The following is a 21,634-nucleotide window of genomic DNA, read 5'->3' as shown; positions in this document are numbered from 1 at the left end:
CAGAGAGCCACACCTCCTCCCTGAACATTTTCTTCATGATCATAGCATCAAATTTTCGAAACTCTGGCATGAACAGGTTCTGGGAGTCCGCCTTGATGCATTTGAAATGTTCATCTTGTGTGGGAAGAAACCCCTAGACCAGTTGGAGGGTGCATGCTTTGCAGACATTTTTTATCTACTTTATTTATAGTCTGCCTTTCTCACTGAGAATCAAAGCAGATTACAGGATATACACAGTGCAATCAATGAATTATGCAATAAGACTAGAATTACAGAATTAGAGAACAATGCAGACAACAAGCTATCTAGGGGAGGTATACTGTAAACAAAATAGGAAAGTGGATTACAAGGTAAAGTAATTGGAGAACAGCCCTTGATGAACCTTTCCTCCTCTCCTCTCTAATCCTTTTTAAAAGCCATACATGCTAGAGGACATCATTACATCCACAAGAGTGAACTGCACGATTTTATTACCTATTGGGTGAAGAAATATTTCCTTTTGTCCACCCTGAATTGGTGGCTATCAACATCATTGACTGCCACTCAGTTCTAGTATATGAGAAAGCTGCACTACAAAAGCCCAGAGATGAACAACGTCCCCCAGTTTCTTGCCCACTGCCCCCCCATCCTTGTAGACAATCATAGTATGTAACAACAAAACAGTAAATAAAACAGTAGAAATAAAATGCACCAGTCATGAAAGCATCAAATCCTGGCCAACAACAGACAAGGCTGGGGTCTCTAGATATTGGGAAAAGACCCAGGCATGTAGGGAAAAAACCATGATTTCATAAATTAACAGAAAGAAAAAGACACACACACACCCTGGAACCCCCCCCCCCCCCCGGCCATTATGGCAGATTATACTTCAGGAAGCACAGAATACTGACAGCAGCTGAGATTCAATTACAGAGCATGGGTGGGGGTACAGGAGGAAAGCCTGCTCAAGCTCCTGACAATTTATAGAATCCTTGAGGGTAAGACTTTAGGGGATGGGACAGAATGTCCAAATTGTTCCTCCATTCCATAATTCCATTAGCTAATGATGGAATTGCAAAAAGAAAATGAGATCAGTAAATGATTAATTGAAAGACTGATTACACAAATGATGGGGGAATGAACTGTGAGCTTGTGAAGTACTTTTTTGTTCTTGTCAGTTTCTGTTCCCTTTGGTGCTCAGCAGCAAAATGGCTAAAAGAGCCTAGTGTGCAAAGGGCATATGTTAGCATATAATGTGTTGTGTACAGAGATGATGCTATAAACAAATAACAGCAATATTTTAATTCCACAAAGCCATGTTTTATCAGAGCTCTAAAAAGCACTCATGGGATCATCTATTCTAATCAAAGGGAATCCCAAACTACAAAGGGCTGGCATTGTATTCCTACTTGATTATTAATTTCTTAAAATTAATTACATGAAGGGCTTTGTTTCTATAATTTATTTTAAACAAAAGCAATCAACTGCCCAAGGATTTATAAACTGTTCCTAGCATACTGTGCGCATCAGACCATTCTTGAAATGATGGCTATGTGCATTTTCTTTACTTTTAAAATCCCTATAATCCTTTTGGGAGGGAAAGTGGCACAGTATAGCCTGATATTGTCATATCTCAGAAGCTCAGCAGCTGAGGGGGGACCACCAAGGAAGACTCTGCAGAAGAAGGCAATGGTAAACCACCTCTGTTTGTCACTTGATTTTAAAGCTCCTTGCTGGGGTCACCATAAATCTCTTGCAACTTGACAGCATGTATGCACCTATAATCCCTTTAGGACTGCAGGCTGGAGAAATTCCTGGAGATTCCTCAGTGTGGTATAATGCCATACAGCTCATCCTCCAAAGCAGCCATTTTCTCCAGGGAGAACTAATCTCTGTGGCCTGGAGACTAGTTATAATTCAGAGAGAGCTCCAGTCCCTACCTGGAGGTTGGCAACCCTAAAACAAGAGCTTAAAATAACTCATCAATCTGCTTTTTAAAAACTTACTTTTGAAACCCAGTGAAAAAAGACCACTTCTTATTCAAAAGTGTTTCTTCGCTGACAAGTACATATATATTTAAGGACTTATGCTTGAAAGCTAAATTGCTTGCAATTTAAATTATCAATGAAATTAAGAAAGCAACTCTCTTCTAGGATGAAGATACTTTTGTTATTGTCCCCCCCCCCCTTTTATACTTCTAATTTAGCCGCCGTTCTAGGGGAGGAAGTTCGCAGATGTATCTGGGAGTCAGCAAGGAACAAAATAATAAAAACCATAAATAATACACAATAAAAAGCACAATACGTATACATGTGCAAAGATTCTCGATCTCTTTCGTATCTTCAGTGTTACATTTCAGGGCTAATACCTAGTATTAAAGGGAGATCCCGGAGTTCAGCCCTAGCTCCTTCGGCTTCCCATCGGCAAAGGCCGTCATAACACCGATTACGTTTATCACCCTATTACAGAGCCTGCCGAATGACGCCTTGCTTTACAAGACCTTTCGGGACTTGTAGTTCCAGTCACATCCCCGGACGGTCTGCGCAGCCGCTCACTGTCCCTTTTGTTCCGTGCGTGGGAAGAACGAAGAATCCCGTCGGGCTTTGCGGCAGGAGGCCGCGAGCCAATGGTCGAGCGGTTCAGGCACATGAGCTGTGCGCAAGCGCAGTGTGGCCGGGTGGCTTGCTGGGGATTCATGTGGAGGTCAGCGTTGCAAAAGGAGGTGAGATAAGAAAGTGAGTCCGGAGGGGCGGCGGCTCTCCCGTCCCCCCCCCGCCCCTGCATGGGAGAAAGGGGTGCAAGGAATTTATTTTTAAAGCCGTAAAAGAGGGCGGGGAGTGGAGGCTGCAAGGAGGTCCTAGCTCCCCCTCGGGAGGGAGAGGTGAGAGTGCGCAGCGCCATGTACCGTTGGCCTCCAATGGAGGTGAAAATAGCCGTAGTGAATAGCTGGTAGTGAAGAGGTGGGGTGGAAAGGGGAGCACAGGGGACGCTCTTAGGAGAGGCGTGGAAGTCCAAGGACTGGAAAAAGGTCTGGATCTAGGGTTGCCAGCTCTCGCTTGAGGAATTCCTGAAGATTTGGGGGAGGAGCCTGGGGAAGGTGGAATTTGGGAAGACAGGGAGCTCAGCAGGGACGTGATGTCACACAGTCCACCGTTCAAACTTGCCATTTCCTCCAGAGGAACTGATCTCTGTTGCCTGGAGATCGAGTTATAATTCTGGGAGATGTCCAGCCACCACCTGGAGGTTGGCAACCTTACCTGGATCCTTCCACATTCTGGCTGGAGGAAAGGTTCACAGTGCACATCTCGTGGCTTCTAGAAATGAGTCCAGGAGTCATAATGTGTTGAGCAGTAGCGGGGAGTTCTCAGGAGGAGGGGGAAAGGAAAGGTCTGTGAGAAGGGAAGGTGGGGTGGGGGGAGTACAGGATAGTGGGGAAGAAGTGTTGTGTTCAGATTGGGGCTAACAGGAAACTTACCCAGGCCCTTTCGTGGTAAGATGATCAAGTCTCCCCCAAGCCTTCCTGCCCTCTGCCCTTTCACTTCAGGCTCAAGTTGCTTAGGAGCACTGTGTGTCTTCTAGGGTGCCTTCTCTGTTGATATGTGATAGGCAGAACTGGCCGATCTCACATGAGCTTTTCATGTGCCCTAGAATGTGCTGTCAAGTTCTCTCAGAATTCCTCAAGCTCATGTGAAAAGGGTTGGAGCTCAGGGTAGGTACATGGCCTTTTCCTCATTATCCTCACAACAACACTGCAAGGTAGGTTAGGCTGAAGGAGAGTGGCTGGCCCAAGGTCCCCTGGTAAACTTCATGGCTGAGTGGAGATTTGAAGGTGGGGCTCCCAGGTCCTAATCTATTGCTCTGACCTATATGCATCACTTGCTGCCTGAAACAGCAACATCGGGAAACCCCTGCATCTAGACAAAGAAAAATAGGGGGGAGGCAGAGTTATGACTTCATGGTGCCAAGGGGAGAACCTTAGGCAGCAGACCAAGACAGCTGAGGACAGGAAATGCAAGCCAAACACCAGGAGGTGTATCCTAGTGCGGAGCAAGCCAAGGGTCAGAGCCATGGAGGAATGCTCTTCACTGCTCAGTGACCTTGCCTTGCTATCCTGTTGCTTTTCTTGGCTTGTGATTGAGGAGAGGCAACAGAGATGGCACCATTGCGCTTGATGCAGCAGGTCCTGCCAAAAAGCAACAACAGAAAAGTTCTATGGAGACTTTTGTAACCCAATAATAATAACAATAATAATAATAACATTCGATTTATATACCGCCCTTCAGGACAACTTAATGCCCACTCAGAGCAGTTTACAAAGTGTTATTATTACCCCACAACAATCACCCTGTGAGGTGGGTGGGGCTAAGAGAGCTCAAGAGAACTGTGACTCGCCCAAGGTCACCCAGCTGGCTTTGTGGAGGAGTGGGGAATCAAACCCGGCTCTCCAGATTAGAGTCCCGTGCTCTTAACCACTACACTAAACTGAGGATCCACCTGACCCATGTGCTGAAGCCCAGGGTACTGCAGAATCTGATATACTAGGGATGGAGAAGTCTGCTTTGGGGGTGGGAGGTGCACTGTTCATCCCATAAGAGCGTGCCACATGAATCCCCTGACACCCCAAGCAAGCACAAATGCCCTTTCTCCACAAGTGTAGCTGTGCATTTCATATCTCCTGCAGTCCTCTTGATTCTGTGCTGCTAACAGCCCAATCTTGGACATGTACACGTAGAAGCGGCATAGCCCACTGAGTTCCATTGGGCTTTTGCCCACACAGATGCCAAAGGATGACAGCCTAAGCCAAACCTAATTGGTTCTAAAAAACAGCACTTTGATCTGCAAGTCTTTTGCATCAAAGCCATTTTGTTGCCTCAGATTGTGAATGCTGCCTGTATCTTTCTAGGCTGTTGGTGTAGGTGTGACACTTCTTGAAGCGCAGGAACAGGACTGAAGCAGACCCAATGGCTGCCAAGATCTTTGAAACCGTTGGAAAACTAGGACTGGGCCTGGCTGTTGCTGGCGGGGTTGTCAACTCTGCTCTTTATAATGGTGAGAAAGCTTTTTCTTCTAGAATATTGAGTTGTTGTGTAGAACAGAACTGGCTCCTATGGTTGACTGTGACTTCCCATCTTCATCAGAATGCTAATCCCCAATCCATCTCTTTCCACACATGTGCCTTTTAGGGCCAAATAACATGTTGGGAGTTCCAGTCACATAGTACATGCAGTACCAAAATTAAAATAAACATCGTCTAGCAAATTCCTACAGACATTAAAGCTTAGGTCAACTAAGCTTTAATGTCTGTAGGAATTTGCCAGGTGATGTTTATTGTAATTTTGGTTTTTAATTCTTGTAATAGTGTCTGTGAGAAGAATGGTCTATAAATGAAGTCAGCCAACATGCAGATTGCTTCTGTCCCCAAGGAATTCACAAGTTAAATAAATGAGAATTTGTCTAACATAAATCTGGGAACCACACCCTCTCTCCCAAGTGTGGTGGGAGTGTTGCATCTGGACAACGACTTGGAGGTAGCTGGGCCTTCATTCCCAGATCCTGGAAAACTGCGACACCGACTCATTGGAGCCCATCAGAATGCTGTTGAATGGGCTGGGGTGGGAAGGGAAGGGACAGAGCTCGATCTCAGGTACATGGGGGGGAATGTTGTGTCTCTAGCTCTGATGGGTCTCTGCTGTAGGACATCTTTGCCTGCCTCTCCAGTCCTGCTCATGAGGCTCTGCTTCTGCAAGGAGGATAGGTCCATCAGTGACTACTAGTCATGGTGACTAAAGGGAATCTCCACATTCAGAGGCAGTGAACCTCTGAATACCAGTGCAAGGAGGCAACTTCGGGGGAAGAACTTGGCCTCTATGCCCTGTATGTTAGCCCTCCAGAGTAATTGGTTGGCCACTGTGTGAGACAGAATGCTAGACTAGATGGACCACTTGTCTGATTCAACAGGGCTTATGTTCTTATTATTGAATGTCTCTTCCACTTGGTATGAAGATGACCTCTTCACTTGGCTCAGTGTTCCTTATTTTTGGCAGGGGGTGTTCAGAGTGCAACATTGACATTTCTTTTCTGTGTGCCCTCTTTAGTGGATGCAGGCCACAGGGCAGTCATCTTTGACCGATTCCGGGGCGTTCAGGATATAGTGGTGGATGAAGGGACCCACTTCCTCATTCCCTGGGTACAGAGGCCCATCATCTTTGACTGCCGCTCTCGCCCCCGCAACGTTCCAGTCATCACTGGCAGCAAAGGTGAGTGCTCGGGGCAGTGGCAGGGTCCAGTTCATTTTATGTCCTTAGAACTTGCATTTATTTATTTCTTACTTAGGGCATTTCTGTGCTGCCTCTGCAGAGACCTGCTCGAGGTGGAATGCTACCATAATCGATGCCATGAAAGCAACAATATCAGTGAACACTGTTAAAAGACCTGAGCCATTAAAGGCGCATTTTAAAAAAATATGGGATGTGTGTTAGCTGAATGGGTCTCCTTGCAAGTAAGAGAATTTGTGGGGGGATTAGCAAGCAAGGAAGATGGCCATGTGAGAGGTTGGTAACTGCAGAATCTTTTTCATCAATTTTTAGGGGGTCCCTTTCAATTTAACAAACGAGACTGGGGCTTTAAATTCAAAGAACAAACTTCTATTAAACGGGGAAAATGCATGCACATACACACAGGAAGACAGGGTAAAAATGGTTACATGCACACAGAGTCCTAGGAGGCTCGTCAGAAGTTGGAACAGAGTGAGGGGAACAAGTATCCTTACATGTGGAGAAAGAGAAATTTTTCTTAAATGTGGGATATTGGGGAAAGAGAAATTTAAAACTGACAAGCTGTGCCTTTGAAGGTCTGTTAACAGAAGTAATAACTATAAACCTCCTAGTTGTTCAGCCACACACACCATTTTGAGCAGCGATGCTCAGCCTCCAAGTGGTTATTGAGAAGTGCTGTTGGCTGGATGTGCAAGTGTTCATGCACCGAGCTGGCCAAGGTTTTTTGCAAATCTGGAAACCTGCTCAGTGTGTGTGGAAAGCTGCCTTCTGGAGGTGCAAACACTTGCCATTAGAGGAAGTGTCTCCCTGGGTGGGAAAGAATAGGGGAGTTAATCACAGTCTTTTGCTTAGCAAAGCTATCACTGAGAGAAGAGATGTGATTGACAGCAGCTGAAGGGTTTAAAAACTAAAGTCTGGGCTTTAATTTTCAAATTGTGGGTCTCCTTGTGTACTCATCAGGGGTCTGTTATTGAGAAGATTAGTCACAATAAGACTGCCTTAAGACATCACTTGCAGCCCGCTGCACCAGTCCATAGCTGGGGAGTGTTAGGAACATTTACACTTGCAGTTCTTGCACCTCGCCAGTGTGCCTTGCAGTGTCCCAGAATCCTTTGAGATGCACATGGGCTCCATTGCAGATGGGTCTTCTCAGCAAGTGAGTCAACATGGAAAGGATTTGTGTAAGGCACAAAGGGTAAAACAAGGGGTCCAGAATGCTTCTCCCAAGTGCCCTTTTCTCGTTCTGATGGCTGCTTGAATTTGACTTTGCTGAGAGTGGGGAACAAAAGTCTTAAGCCTGATCAGATATGCTCGTCCTCTGAAGGAAGCATCACCCAGGAAATCCTTTCTCCCATTCCATGGCCAAATTTTTCCTCATTTTTTCTCTGCATCACTTGAGACAAGTTGGAGCTGCTTACTCCTTAACCTGAGAAGCACAGTCCTGCCCTAACTCTTCCCTGCCTCTCTAATAGATCTACAGAACGTGAACATCACACTGCGGATCCTGTTTAGGCCGGTGGCTGCACAGCTTCCTCGGATTTACACCACCATTGGTGAAGATTATGATGAACGAGTGTTGCCTTCCATTACAACCGAAATCCTCAAGTCTGTGGTGGTAAGAGGCAGGTGACAGCCGTGGCTCATAAGAGGCAGACAGTGGAATGGAAATGGACAGGATTCCATGCAGCTCAGGCACTGCTAACCTGAGTCAATGTGGTGTAGTGGGTCAAGTATTAGACTAGGGTCTGAGAGATCCAGGTTCAAATCCCGCCATGATAATGTGCTGAGAGACCTTGCATCAGAGCAGGAAAGGGGCATTGCTGAACCAAATCCAAACCACTTCTGGAAGTAGACACCTCCCACCCAAATGTTAATTTGAAAAACTGCCCTAATTCAGACCAGAACGATGTCCATGAGATGCTCCAAACTCAAGTTTTGCTGCTGTGCCTTTGGGCTTGTGTGCAGTCTTGATGTGGGAGCCCCGTGGTTTATTTTTGTGTGTCTTTGCAATTTTCTTTGTGTCAGGCTCGTTTTGACGCTGGGGAGCTGATCACACAGAGGGAGCTGGTTTCCAGACAAGTGAGCGAAGACCTCACAGAAAGAGCGGCAACATTTGGTCTTATCCTTGATGACGTTTCCTTGGTAAGGGACTTCCTGGTTGCAGAAGCTTTGCTGAAAGGAAATGGATTAGAAGTGAGGAGGAAGAAAGGGTTAATGAGCGTGCCCAGTTTGGCAGAGCGTGCAGCAAGCCGGCCCAAACGGAGCAGGCAGGAGCACTGAAGCAGCAGGAGTCGGTGGAGCAACTCGGAATCTCCTAGATTCTTGGTTGTCTTTCTTTTCCAAAACAGTTATGCAAATACACGTCATGTTTTTGTTTAGCGGTCCTGTTCCATTCTGCTCTCACCCTGTCAAATTGTTATATCCCCTGGGAGGCTGCCCTTGGAGTAGGATGCCCTTTTAAAAATCCTTTTATAGGTTGTTTATCTTACAGAATCTTTATAGCAGCGAGCATAATGTATCGGCTAGAGGGCCTGTCCATGTTTTGAATCCCTACTTTGCCATGGGAGTTTGCTGGGTGACCTCGAACCAGTCACACAATCTCAGCATAGTCTACTTCACAGGGTGATTGTTGTGAAAACAAAATGGAGGAAGGAGAATGTTGTAAGCCACTTTGGGTCCCCATTGGGGAAGAAGTGAGATATAAATGAAGTAAAAGAGTAATCCCTTCCCTTGTAGCACTCCTCTGTATGTGTGTGTCCCTTTCAGTCCACCCTCTGATTTTGTGTATATTGTACAACCTCTGGCACATATTTTTAAGTCTTTCAAGTGTAGTGGTTCTCTTAAGGCAGTAAGAATGTAGTGCCTATGGGTTCCAAGGCACCCATCAGTGAGTTTCCGGGAACCCCCTTCCTTGTTCCCCGAAACAAAGGATCAATCCTGGCATTCTTCCACCTCGCTGAAGCAGAAAGTGCTTTGGAAGTACCAGGAGGCATTATTTCTGTATCTGTAAAGAGCACGCATTCTGAAACAGCTGCTCCCTCTTAGGATGATTTTGCCTTGGTTCCTCCCGTTTTGTGCCCCAGCCCCCCATAGCAGCCATTTTGGGGTGGTGCCCACTCCTCAAAATTCCAAAAGTGGGTACAGGCTCATAAAGTCACCTTGTTGACAGATAAAAATTCCTGCAATACAAATTCAGTCCCAGGACATGTTCAGAGATTCCTTAGTTTCCACAGATGCCAAGGTTCTCACTGTGAAACTCCTGGTAACGTAACAGTGGTTCCTAGGGTTTTATAGTGCAGTGGTTGAAAACTGGAAGCTCTTTATGCACATGTCGGGTGCCACCATCAGAGGCAGAGTTGGAGCTGGACCATCCCTGCTTGGCGCTCAAGATGTTAAAAGTCTTGGGGAGAAGGAACTACAGTAGTGGTTCCCAAGCTTTTGGGAGTGAGACCTACTTCTAAACGTCCTCTGCTTTCAGGACACTCTTGCTAAGTATCCATGCTACTCCCCACACCAAGCATAAAATGCAGGATTCTCAGTCAGTTCACACTGAACGTGTTTATAACTCCTTAGTGTTACTGAGCAACAGGGTATATTTCACAGCCATTTTGCATGTTATGCAGAAGCAAACCACATTTGCAATTGAGCCTCCTCTCCCCCACCTCAGCCAGTTCTTCCTCCTTCCCTGGCAACCTGCCTGCAAGAGAATCATAACCTGCTGTAGAATCCTGGCATGCCATGGGGGTAACAACATTTATTCATCGGTGAGGACTAATATGGGGGGTAGGAGGGAATTGCTCAGATGCTTCAAGTGTTGTAAAATCTTTTAAAAACTTTGTGATAGAAAAGTAGGATGCAAATAAAATTTAGTACCCTGGGCAAAAGGCAAACCTTATAGCTATGAGAAACCCTCCAAAGGGTTGTGTCTGACTAAAGCAATAGTAAGATTCAGTTTATAGGCAGCCACTGAGGTTTTGACAGTATGCCCGGAACAGGATTGGGAAGGGGACAGTTAAAGGGTTCCCTCGGCTGGTTATGATGAAAAATTGTGGAGAGCAAAGTCCCCTCCCCAAAGCTGCCTTCATGTTTCAAATTCCTGGGTAACAGTCTTAATCAGAGCTCTAAAGCTATCATAGATCCAGAAGAGTTTGCCGTGTTAGTCTGTAGTAGCAAAATAGTAAAGAGTCCTGTAGCACCTTTAAGAGTAACCAACTTTACTGTACTTTACTGCTACAGTAAAATTTGTTAGTCTTAAAGGTGCTACTGGACTCTTTACTAAAGCTACCAGAGTCTAAGGATTAGGAACCAGGGCTCTCAGGTGCTGGGAGTTCTTCCAAGTTTGTTTCCACCATGGAGAGGACAGTGCAGCATTGGGGTTGGATCCAGGGGAGGGGGAGGAATCCCCTTTGGCTGCCAAATAGGCTATACTGGGAATCATAGGACTTGCACAAACAAAAGGCCCGTGTGAGGTGGACATGGTCGTAAAGAGGAGAATTGGGTAAAAGTGAGTGAAAAAGCTGGCTGGATTCATCTCTTTGGCTGGTAATTCTTTAAAAAGAAATCCATATTGCAGTATGTTTCCTTTTTCAGAGCTCAACTGTGGTTTTGCACTGTTTTTTGTCCAAAGAATGATGAGATCTAGCAAGCAACCACAGTTGTTGAATATAAAAATAACAATTATAACTGTGCTATATAGCACTCTTCTAGGCAGACTAGTTCCTCATTCAGAGTGGTGAACAAAGCCAATGTATTATGTATTATTATTCCCATAATACAGCTGGGGCAAAGAGGAGTGGCTTAGCCAAAGCTATCTACTGAGCTCAGTCAGCCAAGTGCTGATTCACAGCCCTACCGTTTAACCACTAGGCTATAGCAGTTTCTTTCACACACTCACCCCAATCCATGTGTCATGAACGTGTCTTGGTCAAGCTGTCTAGAATACAAATCTGAGATAAATCAAAGACATCTTGATTTGGCTGTAACCAATAAACACTAGCTGTTTGAGCCTTCATCATGAAGAATTCATGTCAGAATCCCCTCTTTCTTATTAAAGGATCCAGCTGGGCCACAGCCTTAGCCATCATTTGGTAAACTCAGTGGCCCCAAACCTCTTACAGGGCAGTGCATTTTTTTAAAAAAAATCACCAAGCTCCCATTTATAATTTATGTACCTCCAGCACATAAATTATAAATGGCACAGAGTGGTAAGCTGCAGTACAGCAGCCCAAGCTCTGCTCACAACCAGTGTTCGATCCTGGCAGAAGCCGGGTTCAGGTAGCCAGCTCAAGGTTGACTCAGCCTTCCATCCTTCTGAGGTTGGTAAAATGAGGACCCAGTTTCCTGGGTGTAAAGTGTAGATGACGGGAAGGCAAAGGCAAACCACCCCAAAACAAAAAGACTGCCAAGAAAACGTCGTGATGCGACATCCCCCATGGGTCAGTAATGACCCAGTGCTTGCACAGGGGACTACTTTTACCTTTTTACCTCCAGTAATACTGTATTAGATTGTGAGGGCAAATTTGGGGCTTAGAAACAAGATGTCGCTGAAATTTTGTCTAAAGCGACATTTGAAGTATAGTGGGTTAATGGAAGGTTCCTCAGGCAATGTCTGAGACATTTTGAAGTAAAATTATCAAAAAGAGTTTACTCACCCAGTCTTGAAATGAGTCCCGAGTTATTTGCTGTAAGTTAATTGTGTTTGTGAGCAAACATGTTCACTTCTGCAAATGTCTTGGAAAAATAAAAGTGCATTCCAAATCCACATCTGTGCACGTTGCATGCCTCAGATGCATAAATAAGACCTGCCTGTCAGTGTGTGGCTCCAGGGGTGCAACTGCACTTGTAACATGGATTGTGTTTCTCCATCTTTTGATGTGATGTTGATAGTATTCCTTTATTGTAACTTTTTTTTTGTTCCTCTTCCCCTCTTAAGACACATCTAACCTTTGGGAAGGAGTTCACGGAAGCAGTAGAAATGAAACAAGTAGCCCAACAAGAAGCAGAACGGGCCAGGTTCATTGTGGAAAAGGTGAGAATGCAGTCTTTCCTACTTGACCTGAGTAAGCATGTCAAATACGTATCCAGTGCACCAATTACTTCACGATTCTCCGAAATTCATCGCTTCCCTAGCATACCCTTCTACAGTGTACAAAGATGTCTTTGGCATTTACCCTCATAATAAGTTTTAAATGGGCTAGGCTACTGGTGCTCAGCCTTCTATATCTTATGTCCCACAATCATTCTATCAAAGAATCTGGGTCCCACCCTGTTAGAAAACGAAAAGGCCGCTTTTCCCGAGACATAAGGTTATATAAAATTGCAGAAGCGAAGTGGCTAATCCCTGGCAGGCAGGATTGGAGGAAGTGACACATCAAAGACACTTGGTAGTTGGCAGGAAGAACCAGGGTGTTAGGAGAAAAACTGAGACTCCAAATCTCAGAAAATCCCTGGTAGGCAAGGTTGGCAGTAGTTGGCACATTTTTCCTGTAGGTGGACATGGGGAATTGAAAGAGAAAGCAGGTTCTTTGTAATTGCTCTGAAAACCTGTGTCCCCACCAGTGGTGAGCATGCCACTGGTTGAGAACCACTGGACTAAGCAACCTGGCTCAGGTGGGACTGGGCTTAGGGTTTCAGATCCTAGCTGTTGTGCTATCTCCGCAGTCTCTTAGTCGGGTCCTGGTCTGGATTCTGTCATTCCCGGTAGTGGAATGACATTGTGGAATTTTGTTCTTTGGAGGCCCAGTTTGTTAACAACTTTTATTTTAAATGTTTATAATATTCTTCAATAGAGGCTGTTAATGGACGGTTGCATTCCTTAGTCACAGTACGGGATGTTACGTGAAGGCAGGAGGAGCCAGATTTCAGTCAGTCCAACGTAGCTAATACAATGTATTATTTGTGTCATAATATTAGTGTGTTCTTTTAACTTTTATGAAGACTAAAAGGCTGCTTACTATTGGCATGCATACATGTATATGGGGAGAGAGAGACGGCTGCATGGGGGAGGAGAGAGAGTTACTTTCAAGGTTTGTGCAAGATTTCTTCAAGTCCACAAATGATATAAAAAGTGATTATTTATGTAATCACTTTTTATGTTGAATGTTAAGCAAAATGTTAACATTTCCCTTAACACATCACACCAAGAATTTCTGGCAAGGATATGCATGGCAAGCAGCAGCACAATTCTCATGGGGGTTATTCCACACATGGAGATTGGGTCAAAGATGCTATTGGTTCTCAGAAAACCTTCATTATCCCTCCCCCTCCTTTAACTACTTTGCCACGAAGGTTGAAACTTACTCTCTCACAAGTAAAACTGCAGTACCTCTAGATTCTGAGGGGTGTGCGTCCTTTTCCATGATCCTAGAACCTGAGCTGTTGGGCTGTGGAGGTGAGGAGTACAGGTTGATGCTCTGTTGACTGGCCACATTCTTTTCAGCCAAGCTCAGTTTCCATTTCCACCTATTTTTCTCTGCAGGCGGAGCAGCAGAAGAAAGCAGCAATCATCTCAGCTGAGGGGGACTCGAAGGCAGCAGAGCTGATTGCAAACTCACTGGCCACTGCAGGCGACGGCCTTATTGAATTGCGCAAGCTCGAGGCAGCTGAAGACATCGCTTACCAGCTCTCACGGTCCCGCAATATCACCTACCTGCCTTCAGGACATTCTATGCTTCTCCAGCTACCCCAATAAGGTCCCTCTGCGTTCCTTTCCCACCCTTTTTTCTATTGTTCCTTTGAAAGTAAGATTGGCCACAAGTAATCATTGAAGCTTCTCAATTTGGGGTTGATGAAAACACATGAAATGGAAATTGAATAGAAAATCACTTAATTTAATAAAGGCAATCGATATTCCTCTCTCTCCCCTCTCCATGGAGTATCTTTTACCAGATCAGTACTCAGAACAGAAGTTATAAAGGACTGAGGTGGAGTTGGTAGGCTAAGAGAGGGGGCATCGTCTATCATATGGGATTCTAACAAGAAAAGGCCAATGTGAGCAAGGCTTTGTAAACCCAGTTCATTTTAAGGTAACTGAACTGTGGTTCAAGTGATTCAGCACTGGGTCGTCTCTGGCCCACAGTTGACAGGAAAGAATTTGAGAGCTTTTCCCTAGCCAGTGTGTCACCGCTTTCCTGCCAAATTCACCATCATACCAGTCTCTCTTAGCAGCTCAAGAAGTTCTCGCTCTAATTACGACACCCCTTTGAATGGCAAAAGGGCTGGTGGTTAATACCGTTTTCAGCTCTGTGTTGAATAAGGATGAGACTAAGGCAGTTCTATGTGAGGAATTCCTGCTTTGCTGTTTCTTCCACAAGTCTCTCCTTTCTCTGGGACAGACATCCCTCACCTCACTGTGCCTCACCCACATTGCTGGAAAGGACTAATTTTTGTTTCATAAGTCTGGAGTTCCTGGTCTTGAGAGAGGTACAAGAGGTTTATTCTGCTGGTAATCTGATGCCAACAGCATTCATAAAGTTTTTTTTTTAAAAAAAAACCTTTAAAAGTTCACTTAGAAATGAAGATACAAAAAACGGAGATTGTATTAACCTTTGATAAATGAACAAATAAAATATCCCCCCTTAACACTGTGATTTTGTATTTATTATAGAATTATACTATTAATGAATGTAAATGTTTTTTTAGTGGAAATTACATCTGTCAGATGAGAGGAAGGAGGTTGGGATTCTTGGAGAACGTTCGCAGACATGCATTTTGCATCAGAAGCTAAGATGAGAAGAAGGCTTATGTCTTGACCACTGAAACTCTCACCAGCTCTAATAGAGCCATTCTAAGCAGAGTTACACCCTTCTAAGCACATTGACTTAGAAGTTTGGATTTCACTGTAAACCTTGAAACTAGGTTCACTTTTTTCCCTATGCCACATGGTCTTCAAATGCAATTACACTGACCATATTCTAGATTTTTTGTATTTATTATTTACACAGCAGGTATTGTCCGCTTTTGACTTTTTGGTGAAGTTCTATTTGAAGGCAGTGATGCTTAAGAAGTATTTAAAGTGCTTTAAAGAGTGGATCACAATACCTAAAGAACTCCCATATTTCTTACAGTATGGGCTGGCTTGGTTAGTTCTGTCCTTGTGGGGTTTTTTGTGTGTGTGAGGCTCAAGTTATTACTCAATGGCCAAACCACACCATAGCCATCAAGTCTGAATTTCTGGCTCACACTTGCTTTCCTTCCAGCATGCAAATTGTGGTTCCTTTTTTTCACCAAAGTTTGATCTTTTTATCTGAATGGATGCACAGTGTGTTGGACTTGCCCATCAAGTTGTAACTGGAAATTGGTTTGAGCTTCAATTATGTTAGGAAGGCAAGCTCAAGCCATAGCTTTCAAGTTATAATGTAACCACAAAATGTGGTTTGCTGCAACTGGGAGAGTAGAAGTGAACCACAGGGAGGAATGGACAAGCTCGTGTAATTCTACACCACTACTTGGCATTTAATATGAACTGAACCAGTGTGAAGTTATTACTGATTCTGTCCTAAAGCCCAGTTGAAAACAAAGTATCTTAGTGTTTGTTTTTTCTGGAGCAAGCTTCCCAGGTGTTGACTTCCAAGTACATAGCCTATCTGACCTGATCTCTGCAACATCTTGTATTCAGTGGTAGAGAATGCTTCCTGCTTAGCTCTTATGCCTGACATTGGGTAGATGCTGTAACCATAGTAGTTTCTATTTCATTTGGAGATAACTGTACTACTCTCAAAAGTTCTTTTCTCATTATCCTTGCTGGCTATTTTCATTTATGGAGCCCTATAGCTTGCATCCTATGAACATGAGGGCCATTGATTTTTTTCCCCACGCCTCTTCTCCCTGGAGATGTTTTCTGCTCCAAAGTTTATTTCCATGATTGTAGGACAGCTGCAGCTATGCGGGCTTGAAGGCTGCAGTGTAGTTAAGGAAGAGGGAAAACTGCTGTCTTTCTCTGTCTCCAGTGGAATCGTGGGACACTGATAACTAGAAGCGTACTGAAAATACACACACAACACTGTCATTAACTCAAGCAACGTGCTTGTTTTTGTTCCTGTTCAGCAATTAAAAATGCCTGAGTGGCAAAAAGATTAAAAGTACTGACACCTTACAATAGGTCCAGAATTGCTACTGACCTAACATTGGAATCCTGTGATCTGGTGAGGAGGTATGCTGGTCTGTTCTGAACAAGGTGTCGTATCTAGGCCGTCTTCTCAGGCAGTGTGTGCTGCAATATTCCATATTGGAGATTGGTAAAGCGTGGATGACAGAGACCAGATCTTGGAGTGGGTAGATGGCTGCTGGTTCCCCAGCTAAAGCTGGGAAGAAATACTCCTAGCAGTGGGGGAGAGTCAATGGCACCACTTTGATTACAATCCTGAGCTAACTGCAGTGTGAACCCTTCTTAGATGGGTAGATGCCTTTTCTCCTCATCTCACAAATCTGACTGCCAATATTTCCACTACAAAAGAGATTAGTCATTTCAGTTCAAAAGGGAACTACTTTATATCTTTAGTGCTTCTGTTAGGGGACAGGATAAATTAGTGTCTGGTTGGAAGAATACAAATGCCCCTTTTCCCCTGGTCAAATCACATGCTAAACTTCCCAGAGTTTCTAAATTTGCAGGAGCAGAAACTTTGTCACCTGACATCTAGTGAGAACAGGACAGCTGTTTCTTGACAGGCAACTCTTTAAGGAAGTTTAAAAACTCTTGCCAAGTGAAACCACAGGGAGGATATGGAAGAGGGAAGAATATCTGTTGGGATTTTAGCCAGGATGCCTGGAGGGAAAGGTGCCATGAGAAATATTCAAGGGCCACAGTGCATCCCTGTGAAAAAGGGGCAGGGCAGATTAGCCACTTGCAGCCTCCAGAGACTAAAAAGAAATCATGGAGCAGATAAAATCAGCAGCTCTGAGGCAGGTGTGTCACCCTGTATGTTGGCAAATAGCTGTAGTGCAAGGAAAGGTGTGGGTTTGTTATGTACTTTCTGTGCCCGAGTGACATGTCCTTTCATGTCAAAAGGGAGATCAAAGGAAGAAAAAATGCAAACCACCAAACCAGTCATGTGAGAACAAGAGAGCAGGAATTGCCTATTGAAAGCTTTGAATATGTCCATGATGGCATTTTGGCTTACAGCGAACACCACCTAACTCCAACTGCTTATGTTACAGAGCCAAGATAGTGGAGTAATTAGAGGGTCAAACAAAGTACAGGGTGACCAATATCGAAATCCTCACCCTCCCATAAAACTCACTGGTTGATTGTGATACTTTATCTCAGCAAAATCTGCATAGGGTTGGGGAGAGGATTATGTACATTACCACGAACTCTTTGGGGAAATGATAGTATTTAAAATACCAAATGTTCTTGTACAAAGGATTAAGGGGGGGCGGGTTTATTGTCATAAAATCAGCCCTGCTGGAACAGAATAATGATCCATTTAATCATGTTTCCCACAGTGGCCAATCAATCAGCTGTTCTGGGAAGACCTACCATAAGGGAATAAAGTCCAGAGCTTTCCTCTCTTGTTGCCCTCAAACCATTGGTGCTGAAAAGTACACTGCCTTTGAACATGTAGGACCCATTTAATTAGAACGTTTCTCTTTCTGTTGCATCATATCAAAACCAAAATGAAAATATCCAAACCAGACCAGCTTTTTCTGGAAGCGTGAGAACTGATGAATCGCTACTCATTCTTCAGAACACCTCACAAACTTTTATAATGGGTAATATGTAAAATATTGTATTTGAATGATGTTCTGAAGGGCACATGAGGAGAGACAAGCGATATTTTTGGAACACCCTCTCTATGGCCGGAAGAATGACCAACTGTTGAAATGAACTAACTGGGACCTGGAAAGAGATTTCAGGTAGCCACATTTGTCCAAAACAAAATCCAACCCCCAAAACTATGTAATGCCTTTTTTATTAGGATCAACCTCCGTGATGCAAAAGCGTGCAATCTTTCAAGATCTCCAGCCTGATGGTAAGTTCTACAGAACTTAAAAACTTGCACAGTTTTGTGTCATTTGGGTAAGTCCTAATAAAAAAGTATTATGTATCTTTTAAAACTAGGACCTGGATATTAATTTTAAAAAGACCAGTCTCCTTGGAAAATAAACTGCTGAGGAAGGCCGCTAGTCAAAACACATTCAGTACCAAATTTTTGTACATTAAAAATATGTTTACAGTAACATAAAAGCTATAAATAAACATAAAAGATAAACAAAACATTCTAAAAAAACACAATACATGTAAACATAAAATAAGAAACAAAAAGAAAAAAAACTAAAACTAAACTACAAATTGAGTTCCGATTTTCTCCACAACAAATATACATCATTTTCAAAGTCTCACTTATTCTATGTTAAACATAAGAGCCCTCTCTTTTCTATTGTTCATGATTCTTTATTCATAAATCCAGATATCATTATCTATTTTATGTAGAAAGTCTATAAATGGTTTCCATTCATTCAAAAATATAACTAATGCCTTTAATCAAGTGAAGTAAGTTTTGCCATTGATGCAAACTCCAAAACTTTTATCCACCATTCCTCCATTGTAGACAATGTTGGAGTTTTCCGTTTTTGTGCACAGAATACTCTTGCTGCCGTGATCAAATATAAAAACAAAGTTCCAAAACTTCTTTCCAACTGGCTGTCCATCATTCTCAACTGAATTTTAATCTTCAAAATCTTCTGGATCAATGATTGTATCTGCAACCAGAAACTCTTTGCTTTCTTACATGTCCACCACATATAATAAAACATCCCTTCTTGTTTAGCACATTTCCAACACAGATTTGAAGCATCCTTGAACATTCTAGCCAATTTTTCAGGAGTCATATACAATGATACATCATCTTATAAAAAATGTCCTTAATACTAGCGCTTAATGTAAATTTCAACCCCCTTGTCCACCTATTTTCCCACTGCTCCATTAATATGTCATGTCCACGATTGTTTGCCCATTTAATCATACATTTTTATTTGCTCTTCTTCTGTCTCAAACCTTAACAAATGTTTGTACATTTTAGAAATAACATGCTCATCATTTGTAGAGGGCAATTTCAGTTACTATTTATAGCTTAAAGAACATTGCTCATATAAATATGTTTACAGGACTATATGAATGTATACTGACTTTGCATTTTCAAAATTCTGATTGTTATCTGTAATTTTTAAAAATTTAATCTATGTGCAATGTTTGATAGGAACAAGACAGTTTTATCACATGGCTTATGTTTCAATGTGTACACCTACATAACATGAAAGCAAGGAATCTTGGTTCAGACTCAAAACTTAGCTCCCAGAGAATGTCAGCTTTTATTTAAACAAGTAAGCAAGGTTCTAGAATTCATCGTTTTGAAATTTAAATTGTGGGCAGTAATGCTCAGGACTGGTCCAGTCAGTGGGAAGACTGTTACACTGAGAGCAGGAAGGAAGCTTGAAGCTTGTGTAGTACATACCTATTTTGGTCTGATTCTGACATGTCCCTAGGAAGAGGACATTATTTCAAACCATTCTGGCTTACCTTGCCCTACTAGCAAATCTCTAAGGCAGGGATCTTCAAAACAGCAGCAATTCAACAAATCAATTAAAGCATCATCAGCCCTTATAGTCAATTGTCTCCAATACATTAAAGCATTTGCCATCATAAAACAGAAATAACAGACCGCCCCAAACTGCCTGCAAACTGAAGTCCCTTCCATCTTCAGTAGTTGCCAAATGGCCAACAGGGCTGGTGCCATGGAAACATGTCATGAGATATGAGGCCAAGTCGATTACCAATTCACTATTTGAACAGCTCTGAATCCCCAAATAAGACTTAAAACAAACATCATACATCCACAGATGTTGGTGATGATTCCCTGAAACCTGCCATACAAGGGTGCCTAGTCCGAATCTATTTCCTTTCCTTTCTTCTTTCTTTTTTGGCGTAAGATTCTCTAAAGCAAGATGCCCCCTGGAATCCCATAGGTTAGCACTCCTAAGACACTGAAGAATAAAAATTGAAGGCTGAGGGCAGTGTTGGACCTCAACAAACGGGACATGACACTGAAAACTGTGCCCTGAAAACTGCCATAGGTTAAATGTCATCTATATTTGCAGTTGGAGTGATAAATAAGAAACTGCAAATATGGAGCTGGGAACCAACTTCAGCCTTCTAATATGATCCCCGACTCAAATTTTGCTCTGCTATGAACTTGCTAATTAGCAGGCCACTCTCTCTCAGTGCCCCCACCATTTGAAACTAGAGGGGGGAATAATATTGGATGACCTTACAGGCCTGATGGTTAAGAATTACAAGATAATTCCAGAAAGAGAGTAGAATTTAATACCAAGTTAAACAGAGTTTTTTGGCACCTTAAAGACCAGTAATTTTAATCCCACCATAATCCCATTTTGTTAGCTGTATTTAGATAACGTACACAAGGAAAAAAGGATAATAGCACACTGAAAAGTGCTACATAAATGCTAAATGAGATTTAAAATATTTGCCTTAACAATTACAAAATAACATGCCTTGATAAAATAACTATAAAGTAAAAAGTATAAAGTATAGTGAAAGTATAAAGTAAAGTAAAAAGTTAAAAGTATCATACTAACCTGATCAAAAGTAGAACCACCTGTGGAAGGGTAATTGAGGAGACTGTCCTTGGACAAAGTAGCTCCATCTGTCTAGATGCAAGGGGAAGGGTGAATGTCTGGAGCACTGGTCCAAACAACTTCAAGGGGGCTAAACCAATTTGTAAACTTACCCTTACCCAGTGTTAAGATTCCCACTGTCAGGTATATTGAAAGCATTTGCTTTGAGGCTAGGCCTTGCTTAATAAGCTAAAAAGATTTTTCATTCATGGTTCTTTTTAGGATTAGAGTCCAGATGTGTTGAATTTACCATTTCAAAGGTACAGATGGACCATCAAGATAACATTCTGGCCTATTGCAGTTGACTAGCCCCTCAGTCAGGTAATTTCCATCACAAAGGGTGCTTGACAATCCCTTTGAAATATGCATTTCTTGCAGGGGGGTGGGGGGTGGAGAGGAGGGAGATCCTTGAACAGGGACTTGTATAAGACTAACCAATTTTATTGTAGCATAAGCTTTCGAGAATCAAGTTCTCTTCGTCAGATGCATGATACAGAGACTGTATCTGTATCTGATGAAGAGAACTTGATTCTCGAAAGCTTATGCTACAATAAAATTGGTTAGTCTTAAAGGTGCTACTGGACTCTTTTTGATTTTGCTACCACAGACTAACACGGCTAACTCCTCTGCTTGTATAAGACTATTATTTATGTTGATCTTTATTGAGCTGAGTTTATGCACCGTATTTTTAAAAAGTGCTCTTCCATCACAGGTGACATACACAAATCCAAGGATACAATCCTGTGCAA

At 43.0% G+C, this 21,634-nt stretch overlaps 1 protein-coding gene across 2 annotated transcripts; it reads left to right on the top strand.

Annotated features, from left to right (window-relative positions):
• Window positions 1-2,631: 2,631 nt before the first annotated feature.
• Window positions 2,632-14,839, top strand: PHB1 (prohibitin 1). 2 transcript variants are annotated; one of them, XM_054995602.1, is made up of 7 exons: window positions 2,632-2,701; window positions 4,883-5,028; window positions 6,075-6,236; window positions 7,727-7,869; window positions 8,280-8,396; window positions 12,187-12,282; window positions 13,732-14,839. In XM_054995602.1, the coding sequence occupies exons 2-7, from the start codon at window positions 4,941-4,943 to the stop codon at window positions 13,942-13,944; spliced, it is 819 nt and encodes a 272-aa protein (XP_054851577.1). In that variant the 5' UTR covers window positions 2,632-2,701; window positions 4,883-4,940; the 3' UTR covers window positions 13,945-14,839. The 2 variants fall into 2 exon arrangements, with proteins under 2 accessions (XP_054851577.1, XP_054851578.1); XM_054995603.1 differs by having other exon boundaries at window positions 2,643-2,714.
• The last annotated feature ends 6,795 nt before the right edge of the window (window positions 14,840-21,634 follow it).

Source organism: Eublepharis macularius, chromosome 12, assembly GCF_028583425.1.
Source record: "Eublepharis macularius isolate TG4126 chromosome 12, MPM_Emac_v1.0, whole genome shotgun sequence".
Classification (NCBI taxonomy): Eukaryota; Metazoa; Chordata; class Lepidosauria; order Squamata; family Eublepharidae; genus Eublepharis; species Eublepharis macularius.
This window is presented reverse-complemented; position numbering and strand designations above follow the sequence as displayed.